Below are 13,376 nucleotides of genomic sequence, written 5' to 3'. Positions count from 1 at the left end.
TAGGAAATGACAGAGAAAGCAAGATAGTTGTTACTTAAAAAATATTTTTTATTGAAGTATAATTGATGTACAATGTTATATTTGTTTCAGGTATACAACATAATGATTCAACAATTCTATACGTTACTCAGTGCTCACCACGATAAATGCAGTCACCATCTGTCACCACACAGTGTTATCACAATAGTACTGACTATATTTCCTATGCTGTACTTTTCACTTTCACGTCTGTGACTTATTTATTTTATAGCTGGAAGCTGGTACCTCTTTATTATTCCTTTCACCAATTTTGCCCAAGCCTCCCCTACATCCCCTCTGCAACCACCAGTTTATTCACTGTACTTAAGTGTTTGTTTTGATAGTTGTTACTTTTAAAAGATGTTCTTGCCTGGCAAAATATAGATGGCAACCATAGGTCAGCCTCCATTTTTGCTTTAAAATTTTATAGATCCATGAAATCAAGAAATCTGGTAACCTAGATTCTCACATCTATACCAGAAGCCCTCTGGCATTCCATGTACAACACAGAACAGATATTCAAAATGCCCAAACCAGTAACAGATCACTTCCCTTTCATCACCTATCTGGACCACATTTTTTTGCTCTCAAAGTTCTACCATAGGGCCGAGTAAGGTCTAATAACTAGACCTTCAGGCTTTGGGGGAAAAGCCAATAACTTCACAGTGTGGTAGTGGTGGAAGTTTCAGTAATAATCAGCATGGGGTCCTTATTTCCTGTTTTCACACAAGGGATCAGGAGATCCCCCCTCACCCCTTGCATTGGATACAGAAAGTCTAATGGACCTAATGAATTAAATTCCGAGTTAAAGTCTTAGCTTCTGATTTACAAATTTCATGGGATTTGACTGAAAGTCCAGTGCAGGGGAAAGTCCACCATAACAATAACAAAACCAGAAAGGACCACGGAACACTTAGAAAGTACTTACTAAAATGGGCTGGTGCTTCAGCTAAGTGCTTTATACATATTAATGTACTTAATTCTCATCTTGTCAGGTAGGTGCTATTACTGTTTCTATTTAACAGATGAAAAGTTAAGTCATTTGAGTCATGAAACTAAGTTATGACCTTGTGGGTCATAAGGTTATGCAACTAAGTGGCAGAGCCAGGATCTGAACCCAGGAAGCCTCTTGAGCGTGTGCTCTCAACCTCTGTGCTACCTAATCTTAATGCAGGATTGGAAGACTTTTCAAGCACAAATTGCATGAGTGGCAGGGTGAGAAAAGTAGGTTTAGTGACAAGGGGTTTAGACTGGAATCTTGTCTGCACACCAGTTCTCTGCCCTTCAGCAAATGAATTACTCTCTTTGCATCTCACTTTCCTCATACGTAAGGACTGGGATTAAAATCAATGCTTCAAAGAACTCTATTAGGATCATTTGCAAAGTGCTGTTGATACAGCAGGCCCTTTGCTCCTCCTCTTTTCAAAGTGCCCAGAAGAAGCTGAGACAGCAGACCACAAGTTTGTAGGAGGCTGTACAGCATGAGCCACTTAATCACAGAGCCTTGGAAAACAGCCAGGGTGGAAATGACCTCACATCAGACATCTAGTCATCAAATAAAGACTAACTGCCTACACAGTGCCAGATATTCCACAAGGTGCTGGAGACACTACGGTGAGCAAGGCAACTATGGTGCCTGCCACCAAGAAGCTTGAGAAGGTCTGACAGGTAGGACAGAAGTGACCAGACAGATACACATGGTTACAAACTGCAGCAAGGAAGATCCCTACAAAGGAAAGGAATGTGGCCAGTATGAGTGTATATAGCAAAGGAACCTGTTCTAGATTGGGGGCGGGGTGGGGTTAATGGAAGCTTTCTTGAAGAGGTTTGGTAGAATTGAGATCTGAAAGATGAATATGGATTAAGTAGGTAAGGAGAGAAAGAGAAGAGCTTTCCAGCCTGAAGGAAAGGCCCCATGACAGGAGGAAGCATAATATGTATGAAAAAAATCTGAGGGAAAGTCAGAGGGGCTAGAACAGAAAGAACAAGGAATAAAGTTAGGCTGGATAGCTGGGACAGGTCCCCATGGGGGGGCTATAGGGTTCTATCTTTACCAAAAGGGGAATGAAAACCAATTAATGGGAACATTCAAAGACCACAATAGGTGACGGTGAAAGTGACAGTGAAACTAGGGCAGAAGAGATGGAGTACTGGCAACCTTCTGAGGATGACATCAGGAAGCACCATCATGTCCTGCTCCACCAATTCCATACCACACCCATCAGATCCAGGATCTAGGCCAGATGGCCTGAGAGCCAGACCATGCAGGAATTCTGATGTGCAGAGGACAAGAAATCACATAAAGGCTCTCACCTGAACAACAGGAAATATATGAATAAAATCCATGCCCTGGATCTGGTGGGGCTCCAGCTGGTGTGGACACTTCATCCTTGGCAGGACTGACACGATCTTTTCTGATAGCGCTCTGTTTGGAAAAAACAACAAGCAAAGAGTGAGAACACACCAAGTGGCCCTTAAGACATCTCTCAAGTCTGGGCAGCATTCCAGAAGAATCTGGGGCTTTTCAACACCAGACCATGACCAAGCTTCTCTTGGCTGGCTGCAAAATGAGAAATATAAGCACTATTTAGACGTGCGTGTATGCGTGCATCTAAGGCCACACTGCAGCTTTCATAGTTTATTCTAGAATTTTGTTCTCCCTACCTTTTTTTTTTAAATTTTTATATTTATTTATGATAGTCACAGAGAGAGAGAGAGAGAGAGAGAAAGGCAGAGACATTGGCAGAGGGAGAAGCAGGCTCCATGCACTGGGAGCCCGATGTGGGATTCGATCCTGGGTCTCCAGGATCGCACCCTGGGCCAAAGGCAGGTGCCAAACCGCTGCGCCACCCAGGGATCCCTCCCTACCTTTTTTATATTAAAACATACTGTTTCTTTATGAAATTATAGTGATGTTTGAGGTAGCAATTATTATTTAATATCCTCACATGGTAAAATAAAAAGTTATCAAGCCTCATTGTCTTTTATATTTCATTTTACTGACCTACATTTTCAAAAAAAACCTGGGAACCACTAGGTCACACATTAAAAAAACTTGTTCTAAATAGCATTCAGGCCACAAATAATTACCAGGGCCTGTGCTGGGTGCCCAGAATATTAAGACAAAACACAGGGCCTTATGCTTAAAAAAAAAAAAAAAAAAAATTGGAGTTCTCCACTCTGGTATAAAAGTATTTTTAAAATAAAAAATAGCCTTTCATTTTTTTGATACTTTGAAATTAATCTTAGATTTGAGGAAACCATGTCCTTGTTCTTTTTTTCCAGAGAGCAGAATTTTTCTGTTTCTCATGAGGGGTTATCTGATCTCTCCCTGATACCTTACTTCAGTCCTATGAAACATCTGGGAGTAGAGGGGGGAAGAACAGAGCTCCCTGAGACCCCAGAGCATTCTTCTTGCTCATTCTTCTTGCATCCTCCCCCTGCTCCCTGGACCTGGGTGGGACAGCTTTATGGCAGGAATGATAGAGTAATCTGTGTGCAAGTCCACCACCACAGATTTAAGCTTCCTTCTCTACTCAGCTGATATTTGATCTCCAAGTGTCTGGTTCCTGTTTCTTACATCTTAATTGGATCAGATTCAAGAGGAAACAGCAGAAATTATTTAGTGAGTCTGCCTTGAGAAACAGTCACAAGGCATGGCCTTGTGAGGCCATATGGAGAAATGGGGGCTTCTGGCTCAGCTTACATGGATAGTTTAGGTTATAGTCCCATCTAAAACCCTTTAAAAAATTTTTAGCCAGTTACAGCCATGACTATGGTCTTGTCTACAAGTGAGCACTATTTCCTAATAGAGGAAAGACCCAGTGAACAAGGTCCCCAGGTCTTACTAGACGCTTCAAATACAGCAAGTCTGGGTCTACCTAAAGTGTTCCTTGTTCAAAGAAATCTTGTACGCTTTAGTCTCTCTGTAGCTCCATAATCCTTCCCAAGAGAGACACCCTTAAGACCAAAATATAACAAAGGCCTGGGTGAGAGCAATTATTGTCTTACCTATGCTTCCCTTAGTAAGTTCCATCCCCTTGGTCTTAGCAGGAACTAAATAAACTCTAGGGAGAAAAGCTAGGCAGCTCCCCAGGGAATGGTCCCTGGAGAACACACTACAAACCTACGTTTATTACTAGACAGTAGCTTTACATGGTGTCACCAAGGTTAAAACTGCTAAGAGAAATAGCCACACCCCCAGTTCCATGGATCATAATATCAATGTCAAGCCCAATATGTTAAGGGTAAAAAATATGGACATGGGAAGACGGATAGTCTACAGCATACATTCACAAAAGGAGGGAGCATTCACCTCCCAGGAGGGAAGCCTACAGGAGAACATTTTCATCCCCAACAGAGGGAGTACATATGTGAATTATCCAAAAGGTCTGAGACATGGAAGGAAACTGTTCTGTGGCTCTCAGCCACTACAACTGTCGCTCCTTTCTGAGAAGTCTGTCTTTAGGGCACATGTGTCTTTTTTGCGATGAGATGTGTGGCTGCCCCAGTGGGGAAGCCTATGGCTGTCCAGCTGCTGCTGCGCTCAAATAGGATAGTTTGATAGGCAAGTATTAACGAACTCAATTGGTAGCATATCTAAGGCTCTCTCTATAACATACTTTATTTTTTATTTTAATTTCTATCAGACTCCCATGCTTTAATTTCTTTGAAACTTGTGAGGCTAAGAGACTGGTGCCTCATTGGCCTTGCTCCCTAAACTCCAAGCTTAGCAAATGAAGATGACCCTAAGTTGGCATCCTTGCTCAGGGTAGGTATTAACTATTAATATAATTGGGGCATTTCTGCACAGTTATATTTTGTTTCAGTGAGAGGAAAGCTCCCCCTAGTGGCTGCAGATCTGAGTCTGCATAGGGTTACTGGTTGCACAGAACCATTCAATAGCTTAAAAATAAGAGGCTGGGACTTCCAACACTATCTAGCCCAACCCTCTCTACCTTCAGACCAACTTGTCTCTGGCCACTGCTTAGAGACTGACTATTTTCCAAGTTCATAAAGGCCCTGAGGGAAGGATTCCCGGGGTCATTTTAGGGTTTATAAGCCTCTTAAACCCACTTCCCATGAATCACTGCCAAGACTGAGGTCTTGTTCGGCAGCATATGGAAGCAGCTGGAGGAAAAACGTTGCTGGGCCAAGGGAGGGACGTGGGGGAGACACAGGCAGGCTGAGGGTAGGGGGCAAAAGTTAGGATTTCTTGTAGAAGCCTACCAGACCCTATCTGTTTCTCCTTGGAGCTCAGGGTAGATTCTCTGACTTTCTGAAAATCTGGGAAAGTGACAAATGCAGAGGTCCTCAGTCAGGCTTCCTAACCTAAGATTTTAACAGTGCCCACTTGTCACTACAGGTGATTGGTTTGATTCCTTCAGTTTTTAGCTTTGCACAGTGGCAGTATTGTAGCCAATGAGGTTTATCTGAGGCACGATTATTGCTAATTGATTCCTTTAGTTTTTAAGACTGTTCAGTACCCTACTTCCTCCCCTACTGCAAACAGTTTGAAAGAAAGTGAATTAAACTAAATTCCAGCTCCATTATCAGCTCTGGGGCTTTTGGCAAGTCACCTGATCCCTCTGGTCCAATACTCTCATCATACAATGAGGAATAATGCCTGTCCTACTTACTAAAACTTGTTGTGAAGGTAAAATAGTAAAATGCATGCATAAGTGCTCTGTACATAGGTGCCTACTTGTGTGTTGCTGAACTCAATTATAAGTCTAAAATCTCAAGATCTCTGAGCACAGACTCTGTACTAATGGGGCTTTAGGACAGGCTGGGAGTGTAGAAGGAGGATGTAGGTAGAAGCTCATGAAACTCTCAAAAAAAAAAAAAAAATCAAAAGAACAAAAAGGCCTCAATTGGGCACGCATAGAAAATAGCCTAAAAGATAATCAGGCCCTCAAAAGGCAAGTGCACTCCTCAGACAATGCTACCTGGCCCCCTAACACCTCAGCTAGGACATACTGAGGCACTGCAAATATAAGGCAGTAATAGTCTAACTTGCACCTATAGAGAAACTGTGGAGAGGAACCTCAAACACAGAATATACTACAAAACCAAACAGAAAAGATTTTTGAATAATTCAGTATATTTTGGCTATTGCTTTTCTCTTACAGATGTTGAGACCCAAATGCCTGATGCACTGCTCGGAGTCTGGAGGACCATCAGTTATGCAAACCCCTGTACCAAGCTTTGCACACAGTTATAGTTCATGGCTCTGCACTTAAAAGCACATCAAGTACTTACCAGAGAACATAATACTATATATTCTCAACTCTTTATCCAAATCCTTTGGGGCCACATGTGTTTCAGAATTCAGAACTTTTTTAGATGTTTGCATTTTCCTGTACCTAAGAGGCATATATATTATGTAGAGCCCAAGTGAAGTCTATACTTGAAGAAATTATTATTTCTGCAGCAAAACTTGTGAATATTCAGGAATCCATCAAAACCCTAGAGGAGAACACAGGCAGCAACTTCTTTGACCTTGGCCACAGCAACTTCTTGTTAGACACATCTCCAAAGGTAAGGGAAACAAAGGCAAAAGTGAACTACTGGGACTTGATTAAGGAGCCTCAATGTCCACCGATAACATGAATGGATAAAGAAGATGTGGTATATATATACAATGGAATCTTATTCAGCCATTAGAAACAACGAATACCCACCATTTGCTTCGATGTGGATGGAATTGGAGGGTGTGATGCTGAGTGAAGTAAGTAAATTGGAGAAGGACAGTCATTATATGGTTTCACTGATACAGGAAATATAAGAAATAGTGAAAGGGATTATAGAGGAAAGGAGGGAAAATTAGAGATGGTGACAAAACATGAGACTCCTAACTCCGGGAAACAAACAAGGTGTAGTGGAAGGGGAGGCAGGCCGGGGGATGGGATGACTGGGTGATGGGCACTGAGGCCCAGGCACGTGACAGGATGAGCACTGGGTGTTATACTATATGTTGGTAAATTGAACTTCAATTAAAAATAAAATAAAAAATAAAATAAAATTAAATTAAATTAAATAAAAGCTTTTGCATAGCAAAGGAAATATCTGACAAAATCAAAAGGCAACCTACAGAATGTGCAAATGACACATCAGATAAAAGCACATCCAAAAATCTATAAAGAACTTATGACACTCAACACCCAAAGAACAAATAATCCAATCAAGAAATGGGCAGATGACATGAACAGACATTTCTCCAGAGAAGACATACAAATGGCCAACAGACACATGAAAAAATGTTCCATATCACTCGGCATTAGGAAATACACATCAAAAGTACAGTAAGATACCACCTCACACCAGTCAGAATGGCTAAAATTAACAAGTCAGGAAATGACAGATGTTGGTGAGGACACAGAGAAAGGGGAATCCTCTTCACTGTTGGTGGGAATGCAAGCTGGTAAAGCCACTCTGGAAGACAATATGGAAGCTCCTCAAACAGTTGAAAATAGAGCTATCCTATGACCCAGCAATTGCACTACTAAGTATTTGCCCCAAAGATACAAATTTAATGATCCAAAGGAGCACCTGCTCCCCAACGTTTAGAGCAGCAATGTCTACAACAGCCAAACTACGGAAAGAGCCCAGATGTCCATCGACAGATGAATAAAGATGTATACACACACACACACAGTGGACTACTACTCAGCCATCAAAAAAAATAAAATCTTGCCATTTGTAATGACATGGATGGAACTGCAGGGTATTATGCTAAGTGAAGTAAGTCAATCAGAGAAAGACAATTATCATATGATCTCCCTCATATGTGGAATTTAAGAAACAAAACAGAGGATCACTGGGGAAGAGAGGAAAAAAATAAAATGAACAGAGAGGGGGACAAACCATAAGAGACTTAAACATAGGAAACAAATTGAGGGTCACTGGAGGGGAGGAGGGTCAAGGGATGGGGTAACTGGATGATGGGCATTAAGGAGGGCATGTAATGTAATGAGCACTGGGTATTATGTAAGTCTGATGAATCACTGACCTCTACCTCTGAAACCAATAATGTATTTTATGTTAACTAATTGAATTTAAATAAAATTTTTAAAACTTAATGAATATTCACCCAAGTGGGATCACTATAAATAGCTTTAAGTTCAGGTCATGTTTTGTTTCCAAATGAGTTTTGTATCCACACTTTGAAAGAAAAAGCCTGTTTTCATTATTTTTTGGATTTGAGATTAAGAATCTGCATAAAAAACACTGCTCCAGTATCTATTAAGAGTACTGTCACTGATAGGGAAGTATCATAACACCCAAGGTGAAAAAGGGGTTAAGAATCACCATAAAAAACTCCAAGGGAATTTAGGAAGAAGGGATACATAGAACCTAAGAAATGATAAAACTGGTGCAGAACGAATGCAATTGAAAGAAATCCCAGCATAACAAGAGTGCCACAGGTGTAGAAAGTAATCACTTAAACTGAAAAACAGGCTTCAATCAAGAGTGTCCTCGAGAAGATAGTAAATTTATGTTAATAGACTAAGAATCTGGCTGATCTGAGCTACAGGTAAAGCTATGTGGTTCCTTGTCAAGATGTAAAAAAGGCAATCAGAAACTCAAGGAAAATAAGCTATAAAAATATGATGCAAATTACAGTGTGCCTGATTTTTAGTGACTTTTCATAGAGACCACCTCCACTTGCTCAGCCCAAGCACCTCAGAACTTGGGTTCTGACTCCTCTCTTATTCACACTCAAATCCAATTTGTCATGACATCCTGTTGTTTCTACCTTTAAAACAGATCCAGAATCCCTCTATTGCTAGCCCACTGTCCTGGCCACCATCTTCTTCTGTAAGCACGGCTACAGTATGCTAAAGAATCTCCCTGCTGCCAATTTCACCCCCTTAGTCAGTAATCAGAGGGTTCCTTCTAAAATCGATTATGAACAGATTATGTTCCTCTTCTGCTCTAAACCCTTCAAGAATTTCCCATGTCACTTGGAGTAAACTCTATTCTAACCTACAAAGCTCAACCTGATCTGGCCTCCATAAAATCTGCACCTCTCCCATTACTCTCCCCACCTCACTGCACTCCAGGTAAACTTCTGTTTGGAACCTCCGCACTCATGATCTCCTTTTCTCTCAGGTCTTAGCTCCCATATCACCTTCTCAATGAGGCCACACTGACCTAAAGTTAGACAACTGCCTCCAAACCTTCATATACCTTCCCAGCTACAATTTCTTTTCATAGCACATACTACTTCTATGTATAACTCAATTATTTATTAAATTATTTATGGTCTGTCTCCCCCCAAAAAAACTCTAAGCTCTGTGAGGGTAGGACATTTTTAGTAACATATCCAAAGTACCCAGAACAATGCCTGACCCATAGTAGGGACTCAATAAAATATTTGGTGAGTCAATGAATAAATGAAGATTCCTTTTGGGGGATCCCTGGGTGGCGCAGCGGTTTAGCGCCTGCCTTTGGCCCAGGGCGCGATCCTGGAGACCCGGGATCGAATCCCACGTCAGGCTCCCGGTGCATGGAGCCTGCTTCTCCCTCTGCCTGTGTCTCTGCCCGCCCCCCCCCCTCTTTGTGTGACTATCATAAATAAATAAAAAAATTAAAAAAAAAAGATTCCTTTTGACTCTAATATTTTGAATATTCTCCATCAAAGAGCACTATCATGGTCCAGAAGATTACATTTCTTTTTCTTTGGCACCATCACAATTCTGTTCTTACTGTAATCACTTCATAGATTTACTTTTAGAATCTATCTGTAGATAAAGCATGAACAATTTAATTGTGATTACAGAGCAGATTATAAATACTATGCCCTGAACATTGTAAGAGTAATGATATGATGGTAGATGTAGGCTGAAAAGAAGGAAAAATGGATAGTAAAACGTTTACCCTACATAGCTAGGAACCAGGAGAAACCATCTGATGTAAATGAGTCAAAAAAGTGATCACAGAAAAAAAAAAACAGATAATAATCACAAAACTGGAAGATGGAAGACAAAAGGGATATAGTGAGTAGTGTAGGTAAGCTAAATTCCTCCTATCAGACTTGAATGAAACGTACATGGTTAAAGATGTAGAAGTGAGCTCTCTGAAAAATCTAAAACCTAAACAAGCAAAGATGATTCTTTCTGGGGAATAAAACCAGGGTACAGAATGGGAACAGGAGGAGAGACATTAGCTGTATACTGGAACCCTTTGGCAGTATTGATTTATTTTTTTAATTTTTTTTTATTTCATGGATGTAGCACCTACACAATAGAAACAAAAAAACCCAAACACACAAGGATAAAAATCTACCTCTGGATTTAGCCCAACTAGCAGAGAGCAGAACCATATGCCCAGACTCTGTCCCACTGATTCCCAGTAAAGGACTTTTCACTACAGGTCACTGGGTACGATGCCACAGTCCCAGAATGCTACAGATGTAGAGCTCTGCTAGTCATGGCTAGGCACTGATGAGCAGTGTCACAGAGAACAATACGTCCTCTTTAATGAGGAGCCGAGAGATACACTTTGGTCTTATTATTAAGAATTTCGGTGATTCTGTGGGCCCGATTTTTCTTCTGTATGGAAACTGTGAATTGGGTAATTTATCATGTTTTTCTCTTTTTGTTGGCTGCCAGAAAGCTTAGAGCCAAATCTGTGGCCCACCCTTAGGAAAACAAGGCATGTTGTGGCCCATGACGAATATTGTAGCCTTTTCCCCAACTCCATTTGTTTTCCGTCTGCTTTGCTTCCCCCTTTCTCTATCACTGCTTCTTATGCATATTTGCAAACCACCTTTAATCCATTTGGAAGAGTTTTTTCCTGGGGGAGGATAAAGCCTCAGAAAAATGATTAAATAAGTCACAGATGCACACAAATCTGAAATCACAAATCCCTGACAGATAAGGGAACTGAGGCTTGTCCAAGGTCATACAGCTGCCCAATGGCAGGGCTGGGCAGAACCAGGGATCCTTAGTGGTCTAATGAAATCACCAAGCCATGGTGAGCTATGGAAGACCGGGCAGGATACACTCAGGTGTAACCTCTAGCTAGTCCACGCTGCCTTCTCTTGAACGCAGGCAAAGTGAGGCTCTGCCTTACACAGAGGCAGTGGGGAGGGAAAGATTCTCTCCTCACCCTATTCAACTTCCATCCAGTATGTTCCTTCCAGCTGCCTTTGGACAGAGAGAAACTAAGCAGCTACTGGAAACTATTAGAGTATTAGAAAAACTATTAGAGTTACTGAACATCACATCACTAATCATCAGGAAAATGTAAATCAAAACCACAATGTGATAAAACCTCACACCTGTTGGAACGGCTAAACTCAAAGAGACTAAAGATAACTGACATCGGCAAGGCTATGGAGGAAAAGGAATCTTTGTCCACTGCTGGTGAAATTAAAATTGTTAACAGCCCCTATGGAAAACAGTATGGACATTCTTCAAAAAAATAAAAAAATTTAAAAAATCATAGAACTGTCATATAATCCAACAATTTCACTTGTGAGCATTTACCAGAAGGAAATGATGTCAGTATATCCAAGAAATATCTGCACCTCCATGTTCACTGCAGAATTATTCACAATAGCCAATCACTGAAACAACCTAAGTGTCCATGCATGGATGAATGAACACACACACACTGGAATATTATTCAGCCATAAAAGAAAAAAGGACACCTTGCCATTTGCAACATGAATGGACTCTGAGGGCATTATACTAAGTGAACTAAATCAGAGAAAAAACAAATACTGTACAATTTCATGTGTATATGGAGTCCAGCATAACTGAATTCATAGAAACAGAGAACACATTAGTGGCTGCTGGAGGCGAAAGGGTGGGGGCTGAGAGAAATGGGTAAAGGGAGACAATAAATACAAAACACACTTGCAGTTATAAGATAGGTAAGTGGGGATGTGATCTACAGCATGGTGACTAGAATTAACAACACCATATTGTATACTTGAAAGCTGCCAAGACAGTAGGTGTTAAAAGTCCATATCATAAGAAAAAACATTTACAACTATGTGAGGTGATGGATGTTAACTAAATTTATTGTGGTGATCATTTTGCTATATATATATATATATATATATAACAACATTATGTAGTACACCTTAAATTAATATTATAAGATGATAATCTCAATGAAACTAGGGAAAAGAGAGAGAGAGAGAGAGAGAGAGAGAGAGAGAGAGAGAAAGTGTTAAAAAAGTAGTCTGAGCATTAAATGACTCATGCTAACTATGTGACCATGGCTTCTATCAACCTCAATTTCATAATACATAAAAGTGTGATAATACCTGTTGCAATGAAAATTAAAATAAGACATGCAGTGTTTGGCACAACTTTTGGCATACACTAGACACTCAAAAGTTAGCTCCCTTCACCCCCTTTAGGCTCTTCTATGGCAAACCCTGACAACTTACATTTTTTGTCCTATTGTAGAGTTTTCCTGAAAGAGCAAATCAACGTCTATGTCAAAGCTGCAAGTGGTAATGCACCAAGTCATTCCTCCTACTACCTGCAAGACACAAAGAAAGTATCTGTTTTCTCTTTCTAGCTTGGGGATAGGGGAAGAAATGGAAGGTAGAAAAAAAAACAAGTAGTTTTTACAGAATCAATGACTACACAAAAATACATATCTTTTGAGAGAGTATATGTGTTCTTCTGACTCCATCAACTACAATTCATCTAAAATAGCACCAATGAATAAAACTCTCCACAGTGACGTTAATGTATCTGTACCATCCAATACAGTGGCTGCTAGCCACATACGGCTACTGAGCACCTGAAATGTGGCTAGTGTGACCAAGAAGCTGACTTACACTATGACATGGGCACACCATTCACAGATCCTCTTTATACTGAGAGGGATGGACATTAATTCTCAGCCAGGAGAAGTCTTAATCCAGTTTCAGGGATGTGCCAGACTCCAGAGGAATTGTATGTTTTACAGATCACAGACAGGTTAGTAGCAAGGCTGACATTTGTGGCTCATTACTGAATTTCCATACATTTTATTTTTTTCACGTATCTAAAGGAGAGGAGAATCCCTGCTCTATTTTTCTCATAGGGTTTCTCAGAAATGCAAATGAGACTGAGGCTAAAACACCACTTCGAAACAAAATCCTTTTCAGGCACAGCTTGATGTTAGAAAAAACAATAGGGACTCTTATCCTTGGCTGTGTTTTAGACACACATGAGATGCCTATAAAATACAGATTCCAGGCCCCTGCCCAGTTCTAACCAAAATATCAAAGGGCAAGGCCTCAACATCTGTATTTACAACAATCCACAGTGATTGTTATGCAAGGCCAGGCTGTGGCCCACTGAAGCACTCAACACTTTCATCCACCAGGAAAGCTTTCCTGCTGT

At 40.7% G+C, this 13,376-nt stretch overlaps 1 protein-coding gene and 1 pseudogene across 10 annotated transcripts in view; one reads left to right on the top strand and one right to left on the bottom strand.

The window, feature by feature from the left end:
- Window positions 1–13,376, bottom strand: part of CCDC93 (CCC complex scaffolding subunit CCDC93) — a 90,939-nt gene that overhangs the window by 72,689 nt on the left and 4,874 nt on the right. For all 10 annotated transcript variants that reach the window (XR_012013132.1, XR_012013133.1, XR_012013134.1 and 7 more), the window contains exons 3-4: window positions 12,428–12,522; window positions 2,332–2,443 (exon numbers count right to left, since the gene is read on the bottom strand). Coding sequence is in view for 4 of the 10 variants with exons in the window: in XM_072788941.1 (XP_072645042.1) it covers window positions 2,332–2,443; window positions 12,428–12,522 (207 nt within the window). In the remaining 6 variants the exon portion in view is untranslated. The remainder of the gene's footprint in view (window positions 1–2,331; window positions 2,444–12,427; window positions 12,523–13,376) is intronic.
- LOC140612169 (U4 spliceosomal RNA) lies at window positions 5,411–5,476 on the top strand (annotated as a pseudogene).

Source organism: Canis lupus, chromosome 20, assembly GCF_048164855.1.
Source record: "Canis lupus baileyi chromosome 20, mCanLup2.hap1, whole genome shotgun sequence".
Taxonomy (NCBI): Eukaryota; Metazoa; Chordata; class Mammalia; order Carnivora; family Canidae; genus Canis; species Canis lupus.
This window is presented reverse-complemented; position numbering and strand designations above follow the sequence as displayed.